The sequence below is a fragment of the Micropterus dolomieu genome, linkage group LG01, assembly GCF_021292245.1.
Source record: "Micropterus dolomieu isolate WLL.071019.BEF.003 ecotype Adirondacks linkage group LG01, ASM2129224v1, whole genome shotgun sequence".
Taxonomy (NCBI): domain Eukaryota; kingdom Metazoa; phylum Chordata; class Actinopteri; order Centrarchiformes; family Centrarchidae; genus Micropterus; species Micropterus dolomieu.
Genome location: NC_060150.1, coordinates 17,484,723 through 17,504,960, shown reverse-complemented (window position 1 = coordinate 17,504,960; position 20,238 = coordinate 17,484,723). Strand labels below are relative to the sequence as shown.

At 43.1% G+C, this 20,238-nt stretch overlaps 1 protein-coding gene across 5 annotated transcripts in view; it reads left to right on the top strand.

Moving 5' to 3' along the window:
- Positions 1-20,238, top strand: part of zeb2b (zinc finger E-box binding homeobox 2b) — a 90,734-nt gene that overhangs the window by 49,751 nt on the left and 20,745 nt on the right. For 3 of the 5 annotated variants that reach the window (XM_046060481.1, XM_046060510.1, XM_046060499.1), the window contains one exon: positions 18,159-18,410. In XM_046060481.1, coding sequence (XP_045916437.1) covers positions 18,159-18,410 — 252 coding nt within the window. Of the gene's footprint in view, positions 1-18,155; positions 18,411-20,238 lie in introns of all 5 variants that reach the window. The other 2 variants (XM_046060473.1, XM_046060489.1) reach the window with 1 other exon arrangement.

Genomic DNA, 20,238 nt, shown 5'->3' with positions numbered 1-20,238 from the left:
AGAAAAGTGTACATATACGTGATCACAGCCTTATCTGGTAGTTTCCTGTTCAGTGTTTCCCACAAAATTGTGTTGTGTATTACAGGTATGTAAGCTGTGTTGGATGAGAGCATTTCTATATGTTTTGGATGGCACATTTGCAAATTATTCCCATCTTCAAAAACTTTGTAGTTTGTGAAAATGTTTAGGACCCTGCAGAAGTTGTAACTTTTCAGCTTTAGGGCCCAGCTGTTGGACGCTGTTCCATCCAAATAATTGTCTAACTGAGAAAGCAGAGAGAGTGTCACAGTGTAACAACTCAAGGAATCCCAAAAGGAAACAGCTGCATGGACAGGCTACAGCGTGTGTGTGTGTGTGTGTGTGTGTGTGTGTGTGTGTGTGTGTGTGTGTGTGTGTGTGTGTGTGTGTTTTATACAGGCCTGCATGCATGTATTTGCCAACATGTGTTTTCCCAGAGTTTACCAAAGCTCCTGTGTGATTATGTGTTCTTGTATTTCTGGACCGCATGTTCTCACAAGGTTTGAAAAAAAATAAAGGTTCTTCTTTTACATGTTTGCTGATTCTGCCTTTTTATGGCCCAGATTTGGGGTCAAAACTGATAGCAGGGTTGATTTTGGGTCAGAATTGAGGAAATAAATCTTTTTAAGGATCATCCTTAAAGATATAGAAATAGAAACATGTGTAGTTGCATGTGTATGTCTGTTTTTGGGGTTACAAACACCCAGTCTTGTCAGCTGTTGTTCTGTCGTTCCAAACAGAGCTCAGGAGAGATTTGGGGGTGGGGAGATGAGGGGGAAAGCATGGCCGAATGTAATTTCTTGCCATCCTGACAGTGCCACGGAATAAAGTGGCGCTCTCTTCCCGGGTGATTGCAGGGAATTGCTTCTCTGGGGTGACAAATGATTAGCCGTTATCTTGGACAGGATTTGATTCCCACAAGCTGATGGCAAGTCAGCGGACTGACCGGCCAGTCAGCCACCCGGCCGACTGACTGCGCTGAGTCAGGTAACTCCATGGGAGGATACAAGGGTGTATTCACAGGAAATTAAGTTGCCAGCCATGGTTAACCACCTTCTTCCTCCTCCTTCATCCCCCTATGAGGCCCCCACCAGGACAAAGCCTAATCCGCTCTGTCAGGGGCAGATTACGACTTTGTTTAATTGAAGATGGGCTTCCCTGACAATCGGGCCTGTAGTTGCCCAGTGGTGTTGGTGTTTTGTTAGTGCTTTTCATCATGATGTTGCATCCACCAATATTTCAGCTGTAAGTCAGTACATTGAATGCCTATCTTTTGTGGGAACCATATGTTATGTCGTAAATCATTTTTAATTCTTTACAGCCTGTGACACTAGATAGTTAGTTATTTAGATATTGTCAAACTTGGGCCATTAAAACCCAAGTCACCAATTGTAGTAGTTAGTTTGAGTGAAAACTGGTGGCATAGAATAAAAAATGTATTATTTAGTCCATCCACGTTTCCATTAAAAGCTATAGAGATGACACATATATACAGTCTACTGTAGCCCTTCACACTTAATAAAAGGATCAGGTAAATGCCTGAGATGTCCAAATCCCAACTATAAAAAGTATCAATTTATCTCTACAAGAACAAGAGCAGAGTGCACAGATGTTGGCAGAAAGGAGACCTGTTTCATTCCTTAGCAAGCCCTAATGAAGAGGGTTGATTCGTGTGTATCACACAAGGATTTTGACACATTAATCCCTGGGTAGACTTCAAGCCTTTGTCCATCTAATGACTCTTTGGCACCTTGGATTCCTGTTGGAAGCCAATTTGTAGTTCTGACATCGAGGCGGGTGAAACAGCTCAGTAGCGGCGGCCACATTCGGAGAGAAGAGTCAAGGTGTTAAAGCTGATTGGTTCCTCTTTGCAGTGCAACGGACGGCTGGTTGTCACCCCATGAGCACATGCTTCTCAAATGGGAAAATGTGTAGACATTGGCCCCCTTTGCACCTTATCGTGCCCTGTACAGATAAGAGAATTTGAGAGTTATAGTCACATTAGAGGAAGGCTTGAGAGGAGGGAGAAAAATGTCTGAGCTGAAATATCCCTCTGTCGCAAGAGTAAATAAGTTCTCCCCATGCCAGCGAAACCCCCATGGGATCAATTAGCTGCCCATTACCATAGATACAGAGAGTTTCTTACGCAACAGCTTGCTTCAAATTTTGAGTGGAGGGAGGGAGAAGAAGAGAGGGGCAGAGTGTTTAAGGATCTTGTCAAACTTCACCTCTGCCTTGAACAAGCGTTGCGGGAGGCTCTGGCATGTCGTTCGGGTCACAAAAACAACATGAAAACGTCTCTGTCAGCCGCTCTGTTTTCATTACCTGAAACAACAAACAGCGGAGCAAAAAAAGGAGACGAGGAAGGAAAGAGTGAGTGCTCCCCTGGGGCGCCATTTACATCCTGTGCAGATGAGAAGATAGGTGAGAAGGGACTACTTGGCTCCTGAGATTGAGTTAAGTTTTCTCTCTTCTCTGTCCTTTCTCTTTCCCTCTTCGTCCTCATCATCTCTTATGTGTCTCGGTTACATGTTGGGAGCGTGAGAAAGCGTCTTTAGTCCCTTCACCTCAATGTTAATGGTTACTTTAAACAAAGAAACTGCTATGGTTAGGTGTTCTGCATTGGAGCTTAAGTGCTAACTTTGCCAGGGTTTGAGGTTCACTTCCCCATGAGCAAGAATGCCAGCCTAGTAGTCCAACTCCCACTGGGATCACCCATGCTAAAAATGTATGTAGAATAGGCGCTTTGGATAAAAATGTCAAAATAAAACTGGCTTGAGCTATGTTAACTACACTTGACGGGAATTGTCCCACAGTAACAACCACCCACCAGAGGTTCTGCATGAATCCTTCTCTTCTCCTACCACAGGGAAGAGGCCATTGTTTGGCAGTCCTGCCCTGGCTGGCCTGAGGTTGCTGATATTTTAAGTAAGGTGATGATAGCCTCAGTTGTTTTGCTCTGAGGTGCCTTACACCACTGTCCGCTACCCCTCTCCCTCTGTGGGAGCTCTACTTTTTCAACGTCTTCCCTGTGATTTATGACCTCTCCATCAGATACATCCCAGGGGTCCTCCCCCAGCGCACACACAGCCCTGCCACAGAGACTCCTGACTAAAATGGATTAGGTGCAGTTATCCGCAAATGGATCCCCGACTACCTCTGTCCTGTTAACTCGCTAGCTAAGATGTCGACTGGTTTGATTGCAAAGGTGGAGTGGGCCTGAGCGGCTCACTGTGATCCGTGGTGTCTCTGTTTGCCCGCCGTAATTACCTGTTTTGAATGAGTTAATAGCCATAAGAAACCCGCTTGCCGGGGATAAAAGGGACAGTATCTGTCGTTCAAAGCGATGAGAGGGTTTTAACTGCACTGGGATGTGTGTATATGTGTGTGGGAGGGGGATACTTTTTCTTTATGCACTCTTGAAAGGGGAAAAAAAAGTTTCCTTATCAGGTATGTACTTAAAAGGATCCCACTGCTGGAAGCGCACTGTCTTGGGGGAAAGCGTAAAGAAAGATGAAAGGCTTTTGTTAAAAGTGACGCTTGGCCCAGGTTTCCTGTGCCTTGCCTAGACTCCCCTGTCCCTCCCCGCCTGAGTGCTCGGCTGTCTTCCTCCCACTTTTGCCTTCTCTGCCTTGCAAAGCTGTCTTTGAGGGGGGAAAAGTAAACCCTTCTTGCCGCCTGCCGGTGTTAGATTAAATACCGAGATGGCGACAGGAAAAAGGCAGGGAGGAAAAACAAAAAAAAAAGTGCCTGCCTACTGGCTGGCTTGCTGGCTGGGCTTGGGTGAGCAATGTCGGAGGAGAGTTATCAGGTTGGCGACGGAAACTGCCAGTTAGTCAGCAAGACTCCCAATCTGGTGTAGTCCAAACATGCCGCCCCAGGTTTTCGATGACACGGTAATCTGTCCCAGTGAGTTCAGGCTTGATCTAAAAACCAGAACTCATCTTTTTTCTCCCTTATCATACCGACATAGCAAAGTCGAGGTGCCTAAGGCCACTAACACAATAACAAGAGAATAAAATGATCTTCTTGGGGGAGGATGTATTGAGTGCATTTTTCATGGCTGAACTATATCCTGGTGGGCTTTAAATTCATTGGTAAACACAGAGTTAACACCAATATTGGACGTCTTGCAGAACACATTTGCTTTCATTTTCACTGTGCAAATCATTTGCCACTTAAAAAAAATAGCAATGATATGACTTCCGGGAGCTGTGAATTGGAGACCTGAGAAGCCATTCGGGGGTTTTCTTGAGTCGCTCAGACGAGGTTTCTGAGGGATCTGAAGGAAGTATCAAGAAACAATGAGTATAAGACTTTATGTCTTGGCTTAGTTCCCCTATCTCTCTTTTTTTTCTGTTCTCTCTCTGCCCATGCCTGCCTGACTAATCAGGACTGCTAAGAAAAATGGTAATAGCTTGCATGCAGTGACAATGCCCTGGCAGGTTTGTAAGCGCTCCACCAGGGAGAGAAAAAAGCAGCCAGTGCTATGCATCCTAGAAATGAGACTCAATAAGCGCAATAATGTGTTTAACTTGTAAACTAGTGTGGGTGACAGATTACGGGCGGTCCAGCAGTGTGGCAAGGAGCCGACGTCTCAGCCGTTCACCTTTTGCCTCTACATCTGTCCTGCTAATGGGCTCCACTTTCACTTCTCTGCCAGCGCGATAGAAACCCAGCTCCTAAAATCCTCAGGCGAAGCTCTCATTCCTCCCCTCATTCTATTTCCCAATTAGACGAGAGGGCATGATTAGTTTATTAGCAGTAGCAAAAGCTCCTGCGAATGTGTTTGCGGATTCTTAGCCGTTAATGAGCAAATTCAAACCCTATTGAACGGACGCGGGTGGGAGGGGGAGGTTATTCGCGTGTGCTCTTGGCTAATAATAGCGTCCTAAAGACAAAAGATGGAGGAAATAGTATTATAGGAGGGGGGGCAGAACAATGGAAGCCTACCGGCGCTCTTAATGGCATGCTCTTTCATTTTTTAAATTGTTTCCCTTTTGGAATTATGTATGCTCGCCATCCTCTCCTTCAGGGTTTGGCAAAGCGTATACACACATACTCTTCTTCCACAGCCAGCCTTGCTAACACCAGGGAATAGAGGCAGGTCTTGAAGCACAAGAGACAGTAGTTCCACCTGTGGGAAATGAACTCCAGCGCAACCCGCTCTTTGTTTTCCCTCTGCCTTGGCAGGCTTAACCACCTCCTTTACACGCCAGGTAAATTGTTCATTAGGGTTGAGGTAAAAGGGGGGTGGGAGGTGCTGTGGAGAAGGATTTTTTTTTCTCACAGGGAGGCTGAGAAGTGCGAAGAACAAACAAGTCAGAGCATTTGTTCAACGGTGTAATCTACACATCAATTATCCTGCCGAGCTAATTAGCACCTCTGCATACCCCAGGTACCTGAGCACTCACACATGCTCGACTCTTTCAAGCCACTGATCAAAAAAAGGAGAGGATTGACAGAAACACGGGGAGGCAGAACCCAAGGGTAGGTGGGGGGAAAAAGCCTTAGATCAAAATTTCCTTTTTACTTACAGTATATGGAGACTACAGAGTGTGTGTGTGTCTGTGTGTGTTGGTGTGTTGCAGCCATTCGCGTCATGCCAATAGAGTTGCTCAATTATATAAGCCATATATATATATATATATATATATATATACGCATACACACATATGCCACAGTATATGCCATCTAAGCTTATAGTAAGATTTAAATTTTCATCTAGAAGTAACATTTCTTTTTACTTTTCTTATATGGATAAGGTTAATTATCTTGTTAAAGTTAAAGGTCTACTCACTAAACAATTTTCAGTAATGCATTACTGGTGTGACCAATTACATTATGTACAAATACATGTACACAACAAGGCATGAAAAGGTTAAGTGCAAGTGGTAAACATATTTATTCACTCTTTATTCCGTTGTAGTGGTTGCTTGTAATTTTAGTGATCTAGGAATTTATAGTTAATGCTGCTCTAGATAAGAACTACAGTTTAATCCTGAAACATATTTCAGAACTGACAAACAGATCATTATTGTCAGAACATTTTATACCTAGCTGCTACAGCTCTGTTCCTTATTAATACTTTTTAAATGTTGACATTCTGGGAATATAAGCCAATTATCTTGAACTCATTGTTGACTGAAAGGCACCTCAGCTATGCATCTAATGGGAGAATATAATGATAGCAGGTGAAACATTCGGCTGTTAAAGACAAAATTAGCAAATTCATAGATTTATTAAAGGTTTTACCTGTAAACACGGAGCTGGTTGCTGTTTTGAACTTTCCAGCTAAGGTCTTAGCTTTCTTATTAAGGTGTAGCACAGTATGTGAGAGAGCCCTAGGTGTCCACATCCCCCACTGCTCCCCCTCCTGCTTCCATCCTCAACTCCCACCATGTAATTAAAAGTGTAGTTTTCGCCCTCCTGCGGCTAGATAAGAAAGACAGGTACAACATGAAAAAAAATGCAACTGGCAAGAGGGAAAAAAGAAACAAAATGCCTCGGTCTGCTCCTGTTTACTCTCACCCACGTCATGTATAAGTCATGGGCTCTGGGGCCTCCGACTGCAGCGCTGCCTGTTTGTGCCGTTTACCGAGATCGAGAGAGAGGTTAAGTTGTGTCATCTCGCTGCTGTCTTACACCTGGCGTACCTTGCCGCTAGCACTGTCTAACACAAATCCACACACAGATGTTGTGGTAAATAGGACAGCGTGCAAAATCTCACATCCAGCTTTTTTGTAGCACAAACATACTATAACATGATTTTGAATCTATTACAACAAATATAAAAGTCAGTGTACCTACCAATGTAACTTATAAAACCTGCTTATTTAGATATCAACTCCCATGTTGACCTTTTAGCCATTTAGGTGTATGTACAGAAATAGCAATTAGGCAGCTTATTGAGCAGATACTGACAACATGCACGCTGTAGAAGCTGTTGAGATTTGATTGAAAAAGATCTCGTTTTGGACACTAAAGTTGTTCCTGTGTCAATAAGCTTTGCTACCTATCTGTCTAAGCTCCACCCCCTTCATCCTAGCTGGCTGGTAGCTAATTGGGAACTTGGTAACAGTGTCAGAGAGAGTCGCTTTTCTCCAGAGGGCTCTCCCTCTCTGTGAGGGCCCAGGCCACCTCTCCAGTGTGTCAGTGTGTGTGTGTGTCTATTACTGATTGGAGAGCCCAGTTTGCTGGTTGCCTGCTGAGGACGAGGCACACACACACACACACACACACACACACACACACACACACACGCTCCACATTTCCTGGTGCTTGTTTGGTACCTGGTGGGGATGCTACTCAGGTGACAAAGATCTGTGCTGTGCGTGTGTGTGTGTGTTGGTGGGGTAACAGATGTGATTTTACACTCTCATTACCATGTGAATGAGGCCCCGGGCCCCCAGACTGGAGAAGAAGAAGAGGGCTCAACCCTCCTCATTCCCTCCCTCCTCACCCTCCTGTGGCCCTTCACCTGGACCCCCCACCCTCCCAGTACATCCTGTCTGATCTCTTCAGTCCATCTGAGGTCCCTGCTTGACTCCCCCCTCCATCCCCCCTGAACACACACACAGACACACACACAAACTGATCGACCTTTAAACAGCTGGTGACTGGCAGAGTTTTATGACAGCAAGAGGTCCCGCTCTCCCCTCTTTTTTCTTGTCATTGTCAGTATCAGTTAAAGACGTTTTACTACTCTTATGTTAAAGACAGTCAATGAAGAAGCACGAGTGGTCATCTCCTTATCACAAAGGAACATAATAACCAGACAATTCATTAGTCCCCCAAACTCTCTTTTGCTGCTTTTGAGGAGTATTGAGGCTGTAGTGGCAGCGGTGAGAAATGGTTGTTTTTGCTCTCAGGTGCTGTTTTGCTGAGATAAACGTGGCCATGGCCCCGTTGCTGTGGACAAGAATGCAAAACAACCTTGGCCAGATCAAACCGGTTGTTTTCGCTGCTATCTGGCAGCCTGCTCAACAGTGTTGGTCTATGAGGAAAAAGGTGAAAGAGTCTGGGATACATGCAGCCTCTCTGATGTCTCTATAGAAGCTGCAAGGTGGTTGGCCTTGAAAAAAAGATGATTTCAGCTACTTTTAGAAAAGAAAAATGAGCCAGGCATTAATCTTATATTGTTTTTGGCACGTGCGTGGGAGTGTCTTGCATTGCTCAAGTGGGAATTCATCCCCTAACCCTGGCAGTGGTGATGCCTTGCTGAACTCACAGAGCAAATGAGGATATTTTTTAATTCATGTCCTCAGTTCCCAAAATGAAATATTCCAGCCTGGATGAAAGATGAACTTCAAGCAGTGATTAATTCTTTTTTTCCAAAATAGATGCATAGTTTTTGAGAAAAGAACCCTTCATTTGTTTCTTTTTACCGGCAAGATCTCATTCTCTCTCCTCTTGGTGAAGAAAATCAGCATCAAAAGCTTCTGTTAGCCAGTAATTATAGCTCAGGTTCTGCTTAACTGTTATTAACAAAAAAGTACAGTAATCTGGCCTGGCAGTGCAATATGTTACCGTAGCTTTCTAATTAATCTTACAGGGAGCGTAATAAATTTACAATATCAGATTGGCGCAATACTGTATATAGATTTATTAAAGCTTTTAATCAGTTCTGGCAAAATTAATTTTGCAATGATTGCTTACATTTGAATTTGCATATACTTAGTGCGAGTAATTTATTTTTATAGATTCTTTTTTATTAAAACGAAGCACGTGGGGCCGTCAGGGATGAAGAATTGCTGGATTTTGCCTTTCTGTGCTGCAAGCAAAAGAGTTTCTCCATAGGTGCAAGGGAAGGTGATACACCACCTGTCCTAACAGCATGTGACCTGTCAAATGTTGTCAGACCTGTCATTTACCTTTCCACTTTTTAGGTTCCTTTGCTAGTATTTCTCTCCATATATTATGCAAGTGCTCTTAAGCCACAGTTTATTTTGTTGAGTTGTTGTGTTGAGTTTTTGTATGCTTGACCTGATTGGTAGAGGAAGTGAAGGAAAAAACACCTCAAATGTACTTTGAAAAAGAAAGAACGGCAGCAAAGTTCCCTCTAAACTTTCAACTTGATGGCCTAAGACAATCAATTTATAATTTTTAATCAAATATTATCAATACTAGTCACAAATGATTCTTCATAGTAACCAGATAATTATGTTTTCCAAGCAATCTCTAATTGTTTCACACAGGTTTTTGGTTATTATATTAATAGTTGTATATGTATCACATACTTAATTGAATGGAAATACGGAACTAGTGGTCTGTCTTGAAGCTACATTTAGAAGTGTAAAACTCTAAAAGGATTCAGGTACATGTTGTGATTTGTTTTTTTCTGTTTTCATCTCTTGGAAATACAATGACACAAGCCTACAGAGGAACACACACTGAGGTACACAGGAACACAGATGTACACTCCCACACACACACTCGCACATACACAGGAGCGGTGTAGCACTTCCAGGGCAGATAAGGGTGATTCATAAACAGATGAACCCAAAGCAGATGTGTTATCATGGTGGCGCTGCGCACAAAGTACTGCAAGGCCACACTGGCTCTCATGGGGCCTTCAAACACACACACACACACACACACACAAGCCAGGTCCCAATATTACACCATCAGACCTGATAACAAAAGGCTGTGACAATCAATTTGGCGCCCGCTTCTCGCTCCACCTCAAAATCCAGCCTGATACGAGGCCATGTCAGCAGATTACACTACCTGAGTGTGTGTGAACATGGCGTGTGTCCCTGTAAATATGCACGAGTCTGTTTTTTACATGTGAGAAAGTGTGTGTTTCTATTTCTGAAAATGTTCCACATGCCGCTTTATCATGTGTGTTTACACATCTATTTTTTATGAATGTTGCTGCGTCCTACATGTATGTGTGTGTGTATATGTGTGTGTGTATGTGTGTGTAGGCCAGGGCGTGGACTCGTGGCATTGAGCCACGGCGTCCCTTTGAGACTGGGCAGGAGGAGGAGTGGAAACGGAGAGAGAGAGAAAGAGGGAGAGAGAGTCTGGGGCCGTACAGAAAGAGGAACGATTTAGATAACAGTCTCAGCTTTTGGCACGCACGCATACACGCACACACACGCTCACTGCTATCGGAAACACATTATTATTTGAGAGAGCTGACCACAGGAGAACCCTGGCAAGCACCCTGAGATAGGCTCTTATATTTTTTCTCCGTCCCCAGGGAAGAATTCATGAATTAAATCTTTCTATTAAAGGTAACCCTTCCCTCCTCCCACAAGAATACAAACCAGAATAGAGAAATTCTTCATTTTAGGGTTGCAACTAGAGATTATTTCTTTGTTAATGAATCTCTTGATCCTTTTTTTTGAACAAGTGATCAATTATTTAGTCTATAAAATGTCTGAAAATTGTGAAACATTGCCACTGTAGGCTCCCAGAGCTCAAGGTGATATCTTTAAAAACACCCCAAAATTCAAATATATTCAACTTACAATCATGTAAAACAGAAAAAAAGCAGCAAATTCTCCCATTTGAGAATCTGAAAATGATCTATCACATTTGTTGTAGATTGTTTTCTGTTAATCAATTGATTGATTAATTTCTAAATTATGAAATAGAAATGTACAAATTATGCCTGGTTGCAGGTGCAGAGTTTGCATTACGTCCATAATTGGGAAGTGAACTTAATAAAAGATGAGCCTACAACTAAGGTGACCACTAATGTTCACAAAATTCCCCACATCTTAATTGTAAGTATTGCAACTTATTCCTTTTCGTATTAATATATGCATGTTTATAGCATTAGTATTCAGGCCCAAACACACATGTAAACACATGTCCGTCCCGTCATTATGGGAAGACAGATTCCACACATCTGCGTTATTAGCTGTGTTTTCTACTCTAATATTATCGTGCAGGTGCTCCTGTTACCACAGTCGCTGCTCCTACTGCTGCTGCTTCTTCTTTACAATTTACATTTATACATGGGCGCACACACAAAGCCCCACAAATTTCAACATAAAAAGGGCCTTTATAGTAAAGGAGAAATTAGCAATGGTCTCTCTTATGTGTTTGAGAAGCACCGCTTTGCCTGTGACGACTCCAAAACTGGAAGCAGTTCACCCAGCAAACGTTTTCTTTTTTTTCCTGTGTGTGTATTTGGTTAGTTACAGTAATTATGGCCCAATAACTGACAGCCAAAACCAGGCAGGAGAAAGTAGAAGGGGGCTGTTTTTCCTCAGCCGCGCACAGCCTTGCTGCCGAACATCTGCTGAGAGATTTGCATATTAATTAACCCATATTAACTCTAATTATTCTGGGAAATTATCAAATAAATTAAATTTTCTAATTTTAACCGTTTTTTCCCCCCTCTTCCCGTTGCTTGACGTGTGTCAGGGTAACATCAGGAGGCGAGGGGAAGCTCACCTTAGACGGAATAAAAAATATATATTCTGTAACCTCTCCTTCACGCACACAGTTCCTCCCCCATTCACTACCAACATTTCCCTCCTCTGTTCTTCTTCTCTGAATTCTCCCTCCCACTCCCCTGGCCTGGGAGTCCTGAGGGCAGCCAGGGGAAGCTTTTGTGTGTCTTTTTTATTCTTCTTCTTTGGCTTGTGTGACGAGAAGGGGGAGGAGGGGGAAGGTTTACTTCGAACATTTGTTGGAGGCAGGAACATGTGTGAACTGGGGGGAGGGGGGGGCACAGATGGTGAATCCATGCAGGACCCAGCAAAGGTGGGACCTCTGAGCTGTTGAGCAAACCTTGAAGCTTTCTCTGCCTCGCTCTCCCTCCCCAGCCTGTTGCTCAGGCCTCCTCTGCAAATAAATGGGACTTTAATTGAATTAGAGTCAGTGCTGCTGCGAGGGTCTCCTCGTGGACAAAACCCAGCAGCGATTTGATGTGCTGGAAGTTTCTGCATCAACCCAAACAATCACAAATGTTTCTCAATCGGATGATGTTTTTTTTGTTTTTTTTACATTCACACTACTTTAGATATTTGGGCCCTGATTTCAGAAAATGATGCAATGGATGTGATGGACAGACATAAATGGGATTTGGTGTCATATGGTCAACAAGAAATATAAATCTACTGGTGGAGACTGCATTTGAATTATGTTTCTGAGCTTTTTCTTAGATGATTGGACCTAAATTCCTGGAAAATGCTAATTACTTCTGATCTGGTTTTGATTTACCTTATACTACATACTTGATAGTTTTGGTTACTAGACTTATTAAAACCTCCAGAGAAACTTACTTTACTGTTATTTTCTTTTAATTTAAAGAATATTTTAATAAAAGGCAAACTGTGTTGTCCTCAACAACTCATATCAGTCAACACTCTCACTCTCTTCACTTGTCAGTGACACCCCTCCCCCTCTCTATGCACACACACACACACACACACACACACACACACACACACACACACACACTGCCCAGACATACACACATACACTCCCAGGTTGCGTTTACACTTCACTGAGTTTTCACCATTCATCGTCTCTCCCAAGTTGCCCCCTCCCCTCCCTGGCCCTCACCCCTCACTCTCTCTGTGTCTCTTTTCAGAGCTTTTGTTTGCCCTCTGCCACCGTCCTTTCACCGACTTGGCCCTGATTTGCCCCTTGTGCTCGATCGCACCATTATACTGGGACAAGATAGCACAAAATATCCAAACATGTCTGCTATTCTTTTGTCTGGCATGACTTAGATTTGAGTTCACTCCTGAACGGCATTAGTATACCCTGTCTGACGGAAAATCATTACCTGAGGATACATTATTTTGAAAATAGTAGACATTTAATCTATATAAGTTCACCAGTTTGGTCAAACAGTTAACTGCAAGCCTTTACAATGAAGTAATACATCAGTTTTTTTCAATTTAGTGATTTTAACTGTCAGAGTTTTTTTTTAGCTAAATCAGAATATTATGCTCTTGAAAAAAAGGAAAATAAGCTATCACTTATTTTTAAAACAGATAATTATTTGGCTTCTCAATCATTGACTCCAGTGCTATTGCTTAAAATAATTTAATAAAGGGTTTCACTTTTTGATGGCAATGTTTTGGATGAGCGCCTGCCAGTTTTTCAAATTGGGGTGCCTTATTTTGGAGGCAAATGCAAGAAAATATCAAGAAGGGGAAATTTTTAGTTTAAATAAACTGGTTACAAAAAACTAAATATAAAACAAAAAGCAACCGAGATTAAAATAATGAGTTGCTAATGTAAAAATTAGGTAACTGTACTGAAAAACCGTAGGTGTGAGGTTTCCATCAGACAGGAATAAAACTCACCCGAGGAAGTGCTTAAACTGTTGCAAACAGGAACAATGGCAGACAAAAGGTCATCATGAGAATGCGCTTCCGCTGGCCATAGCCACAAGGCAGCGACCTCGCTTCCACCTTAATGCCCTCCCACAAACACACACACACTAACTAACAGAGCACTCCTGCTTCCCCATCTCCCTTGCAGCCATCCAGGTGATCCGCTTGGCTCACATTCATGAGACAGGGAGCGAGCGTGAGCAGTTATCGTCCAATAGGGAGAATGTCCTGGCTCATTATCGGCGTAGGAGGCCGAGCGTGTCACCTGGAGCTAAGCCTCGACACTCGACTAAAAAGTCAGCCGGGGTTAGCGTGAGAGCGCGAATGTGGGTGTTAGTCATTCTCCCCGCAGCGATCACCTCTACCGTTGGCATGCTGAACAGAAAGAGCTCTCTTTCTCTCTGGCTCTGAGACTCGAGCAGGAAGGGCTCCTGCAGCCTCCTCTGGGCACTGGACGATTACTTTGGGATTGTTAAATAAATGTGATTATACTTGTTAGCATTGTGAAATGGTTTTCCTCAGCAGAGTGCAGGTGTAGCACCTCTGAACTTGACTTTTGCAGCTCGCAAGATTTTTAAGTTAAATTACGTAGCAAATGAAAGAAAAATTTCCTTTTTAAGTATTGGAGAGCAATCTTTTCTATGCGAAATACCTAACACTCCCCTTTACCTCCCCCTCTAGATGCTAACATTTGGTTTAATGATGTTACATTACTGAAGATTTGGTTAATGAAGCTCTTGAACAAAAATCAGCCATCCAATGCTGACAGGTCGCAACTCTGTGAAAATAAGTGAAGGGAGGATGCTGTCAAACACATTTGACCAGATTTCCACTATTTTGGAAGTTAAAAAAAGAATAGATGTGGGTTTTCATAACATATATCTTTTAACCAGCCACTTTGCCTTTCAGAAGTTTGACCAAATAAGGCCATCATCACCTTTGTAAGCCATTAAAGTGAAGTCCATTATCAAAAACTCACTACGCACATACCATAGATACATTTTTTTATAAACAGATGCACAGGGTCAACATCAAAGGCACAAGTTGGTGGCCACATATTCCTCAGTGTGACTTTGGGTGTCTTTGAATGCAGCATGTGGTCAGACAACTGTTGTCAAAAGCGCACATGAAGTGAGATATCTCCGGGTTTTGCAGGAGTCGATTATGACTCTGACATTAAAGGCATTTTTGATCACTGGAGCCATTTGTTCACTGTCAAACCTGACGCTTTGTAAATATAATCATTTTAGATTTGGAGTTTGTTTCCCGGCACTAAATTAATTCCACTGGCTCCTCAGTATCTGCAGAATACAACTGTCGCAGCTGAAGTATTGCCTGTGCCATTGTTTTTTTTCTTCTTTATTTATCTTCATCAAAGAAATGATGAGATTTTAATAAGACTTTCTCCCTTGCTCCCTGGTTCTCTCTCAGGCTGTCACTGCTGATGCTTCTAGCCATCCAAATCAATATACAATATTCCTCTCCCCTCTGTACTTTTTGTGAGTGACAGAATAATGCCAGGCCTGTGAAAGGGTTATGTCAGATAGTTTAAAACCCGATATTAAACAAGAATTGCGCTTTTACATGTGTCATTTTAATTATCTGAACAACTCAAGTCAAAGAGGCTCCCTTTATTTACCTTAAATGGTGGGAGAAAAATAAAAAAAAAGAGAGGGAGAGAAGAAAGCAATATCAAACAGGTAGAGTTTGTAAAACGTCAGCTGTAATTGCTTTTGTCGAGGATGACACTTAAGGTAAGAAAAGGAGAGAAGAGGAGAGGCATTTGAGAAGTAAACATTATCTTTTCCTTTCTTTCTCTCTCCTCAGCAACACAAAAGGCTGATTAAGAGCGAGGACTGAAGGGGGGGGGGGAGAAATAACTGCCTGCAAAATATTAGTAGGTTAGAATTACTTTGTTGCGTGACACAATACCAATAGATGCTTCATGCTTGGAGAGGGAGAGGCTCTTGTCAGTGGTGGCACCTAAACAATGGCGGCTTTCTTGTCGTTAATATTACGCGTTTGACTTGACGAGCACCCCACTGTCATTTTGCCTTCTTGGAGGTATATGTTGAATACGAGGGAGACAGCTGACGTTCAGAGAAGATTGCGTCTACTGTAGCTTTCAAAGACAGTTCAACGCCCCCATGCTTAAATTTGTTCAGAAACTTCAGAACAACACGTCACGAGAGAGAGAGAGAACAAAAAAAAAACAGCAGGAGACAGAAAATGGTTCAAACTGGTGACAAAAATAAAACTGAAAAGGCTCCACTTTTCTTCTCCTGGATTTACTTTGAGACCTAAATTCTCGATCATGCCCTGAAAGGTTTGTTGCGCAGAAGGTCCACAGTGCTGCATTCCCTATGTGGGAGAATTGAAGTCAGAACGGTGTGCGTAGCTGCGGTGGATGTGTTGCTAAATAAAAAGAAGCTCCCTCGCTCCTTTTATTGGGGAAGAATAGCCCCTTTAAAACCTGTCCAGCCTTAGATAATTCCATTCAGCCGGCCCCTGCTCCGCCGTCATTGAATCTACATCCAGAGATCAGGTTCACAGCGACGGGTTGATAGCTTCCCAAGCCTCTTGGCCTTTTGTTCTACCAGCCTCGTGCGGCTGCCCCCTCCTCTGGAAGTTGGGGGACACAGAGCTGATGGGAAATTGTTGAGAAAAGTTCAAAACCTCAGGGGTGACAGGGCCACGGAGAGGTGAATTCCAAAATCAGAATTTTTTTATTTTGAAGGGACATCAAGTTGAGAGATTCGTATTTTTGACAAACTTTTAAGTCATTCAGTAATCCAGAGGTGAAGTTAAACAGACGGTGACTTGTTTCTTTCACAATAAATCTACAACTTTCAAGTAAATGCACAATATCAATTGTACCAAGGTAGATTTGGACCACCCAGGAATTCCTAACGTCTCTCTCCACTCCTGGGTCTCCAGCCTCGGTTGCCTTTTTTGTCATCTCCAAGGAGCATTACTGAGTCTGAACTTGCCTAAACCCTTGTGATCACACCTCTTGAAAAGGTTTTGTTTCTTCTGTCGATTGGTATTCGAGGCAGGTCACTGCACTCCCACCCTCCTTCTCCTCCCCCCTCCTGCCTGCCTGCCACCCTCCACCCCCCTGCCTCCCCTCCCATGTTTGAAAGCCCTGTTTTCATTTTAATTTGCACCTGTTGTGCAGTTGTTCGCTGAAGGCAAGTGCAGACCAGTCAATCGTACAGAGACGTGTTAGGAGGAGATGTGAGGAGGCTTATCTTTTGATATGTATAATGTCTTCAGAAATGTCATGCTTAAACTTCATCTGGTTGGCACTCCTGATTCTGGGAAAGTTCAAGAGGACTTTCAGGGCTCAGAAGGAAAAATATGGCACATGAAATGCCATAATTAAGCTTGTCGATTCCTTACAGGGTCACAATGTGAGGCATTTTGCGTATTATGCACTATGTACAAATGTAACATAACATGGCATCTTAAAGCTATAAAAATAGAGAAAGATATAAATCTGAGGATTTTCACCAGAAACTTATGAGCTTGCTGCAGCGTTTTTTTTTTTTATTACTCAGAAACATAAATTCAACTAAAGCACATTTAGAAAAGCCTCCACCTCTTCACTATGGTGGCTCAAACTCTGGGCCCTCCCATGATTGGCTCTTGCTGCAGAACATTCTCGTACAAGCTGCCAATGAGGTGTGTCCCCATGTGATGCCATGCTTCTGGCTCGCCTAGTGCTCCATCTGTACTTCTCCACTAAGTCTTCTGATGTCCCGTTCTGCCACAGAGTATACGCTGAGAACCTGCCGATGGCGGTGACTAATTTGCACATGAGCCACCTATGATTGAGTTCACAGCCCTTATTTACAGGCCGTCTATTTTAAGTAAAGCCAGCATATGTCTGGGACCTGAGCTGCTCTGGAGTTTTGCATGTGTTTAGGAGTGTGTGTGTGTGTGTGTGTGGTATATATATCAGCCTACCTCCCTGAATCTGCGCACTTAATAGGCTCTGTAGTGTTTATATATTTTCATGTTACGAAACATTATATTTATGTTCATGTCATCACTGCAATTGTGATGACATTTAAGGTGTACACACAATGAATAATCTAAATTACTATAGGTTAAGCCTTTCACATGCACAGACACAGCATTTGTAATACTGTAAGTGCTATGCGGAGCATCTCAAACGTGACGGGTATGCTCCAGAGCAGAGCCGTACTGAAAGGTGCAGCTCGTTGGCATCCGAGGCATGTGAGCAGGACTGAAAATTAGTGGCTATTTTGGCTCGCATCTCCTCGACAGCTGTCTGCCCACCGCTGTGGTTCAGTCACAGATTCCAGTCGTGGATGCTGTAATTGGGGTGTAACCCACAAAAAAAAAAAAAACGCCCACGCCTTGGCCATCACCGAGCAGTGATGTGGGGTGACCTTTTTAATCTGGGAATAAACCTCAATTTCCAAAACTAGTCAAAATCCCTTTTCAGATTCTTTCGTCCGTATGTTTACAGTTAAATCACTTGGTTGACACTTGTATGTTGAGTTCCAAAGCAATATATGCTTACAGTCCTTGATCATAACATTACAAGATGTCAGTAATGACTGGCATGACCAAAACAGAAAAAAAGTGAAACTTGAGAAAACCCAGGAGTAAAACTGTTTTGATGAATTAGTATCAATAGTTGATCATAAGGATTATTGCTACACTAAGACAATTGGTAAACTGACTCCACCCCATCCCTAGGACATATATAACATGTACACCACATTATTTCTCTGCCTATCCCAAAACTCTTCGGTACTGACTGAACTTGTCCTTCATTTGTCTCTCTATCTGTTACAGCTCTGAACTACGAGAATGTGGTGGAGACGGGTTCAGAGACGGAGGAGGAGGACAAGCTGCCGGTGTCCGAGGAAGACCCCCTGATCAACGGCACAGGCAGCCCGGCCAGCCTCACCAACCCAGAGGCCTCGCCACGTGCTGAGAGCCACAGCCTGCTGACTAAGGAGGAGGAGGACGACGAGATGCGGGACAGCGGCGTGGAGCACATCTGGCCTGACAACGACATGCTGAGTGCCTCGGTCGACGGTACTGGTGAGTTCAAATCATATGGTGCGGAGAGGGACTTAATCTCATTGGCTGAGGTGAACCTCATTGGGAGGACTTAAAGAAGAACAGATTTCCAAACTATAAGTTGACTGATTCTAAATATGGGTTTTCCACTGAGATTCAGTGGAAGTTTTGAGAGTTGTGGTTCTGGCCAGTGACTACCTTAACCAGTCAGATTTTTCTTGCCTTGTCTTAAATGACAGAGAACATATGGAGAAATCTGTTCCAAAATGAGAGATCTGCTAGCTTAGAAATGTGACCTGTGCTCTTGGAACGTGACTAGGGGTGAACAATGGGGTTAAGGTGTCATAAAATGATTTTTTTTAAGATGCCCTGAAAAACTTTATTTTTCAATATTTCTCACAGATTTGGCTCAAGGAATATAGGGAAAAAACAGGTTTTGTTATATTTGCTTTAGTTCAGGTGAGCTGTCAATCATTAAAAAAAAACAAACACTAAGCTGACTTTCAGATACTTTATAGCAAATGTGTGCACATCCTGCCACTCGTGGTGTCGTCTTATGCTGTAAACCCCACCCATCTGGTGCCCGAGTAGACTTAAGCAAACCCCACGAAGCATTTTGCAAACACTGCTTGAGCCAGGTCTGACAGTGAAGCCCCAGTGATGCTCCCTCAGCAGACAGACATGATAAACAGTTTCTTTGTGAGCAACAGAGACCATTTGGTTCATGCTTAGAGAAAAGTCCTGCTCCGAGCCAAACAACAAAAAATATTTACAGTAATGTATAACCTCACAGAAAAAGCCTGTGAGCTGCAGAAAATGAAAAGCTCTGGGAGGGGAGAATGTAGTTGATATGATTCAGTGATCCAGTCTGCAGACATGTGAGGTTACTTTTGCTCAAACTGTATCAGTCTTTATGGTATTTCAACAACACCCAGCAGTGAGTGATGCTGTGTTATACCTCCTCCCTAACAAGCTGCCTAATCCCAGGCAGGTGATACCTTCCCAAACTTGACTGACTTATTGTCTTTTGTTGAGCAACTCTGATTGCAGGGGCCTCAGTCACGGATGCTTGAAAGATAAATACTTTTAATTAGGGGGCAGGGTATAATCATTAAAGGAAGCCAGACTGCTGCAAAAAGTCATTAACAATCTTAAATGAAATTTTTATTTTTATGATAGCCATTTACATGTATAATAAGAGTCAATGATTCTTGGAAGCATGTGACAGGAACAGAGTATGGCGAGAAGTCATGTAAGACAGCCAATTTAAATGAGCTGGGCTCCGCTATTCATTTCTGCTAATGAACTAGCTGTGCACAGTGCCGAAAAACGGAGGAACATTCAGCAGTCTTAAATTTTAATATGGGGGAAAATTGCACATTTATTAGGGATGAAAAACTTAGTGGGTATCAACATTTGCTTCTCCTAAATAACAGTTCATACTGGCTCCTGGAGGGGGATGGGGGTGGGGGTGGTGGTGGTGGGGGTGGGGGGGGGGGGCAGTTTGGTAAATAAATCAAGATAAAGGATAAACAAGCTGTCGTTGCATACGGTAATTGTTTATTTGATAAAGACCTGCGGTGCCATAATGTCTGTAATTCAACTATGTTGCAATTCCCAGATAATATGCTTCTTGTGTGATAAAGTGTCTGACATATTTCAGAGAGCAAGTCAAGTTCATTAGAGCGTTTGGGAGTCTCTTTCCCAATCTTGCGGGTGCTGTGTTTCCCAGCCTGTTTTTTTTTTGTCTTCCTCGGTGCCTAAGTGTCTACAGTGATACCTCAGCACATAACTTAGGCGTGAGATAAGTTAGCACCATACCCCCCCCCCCCCCCCCCCCCCCCCCCCC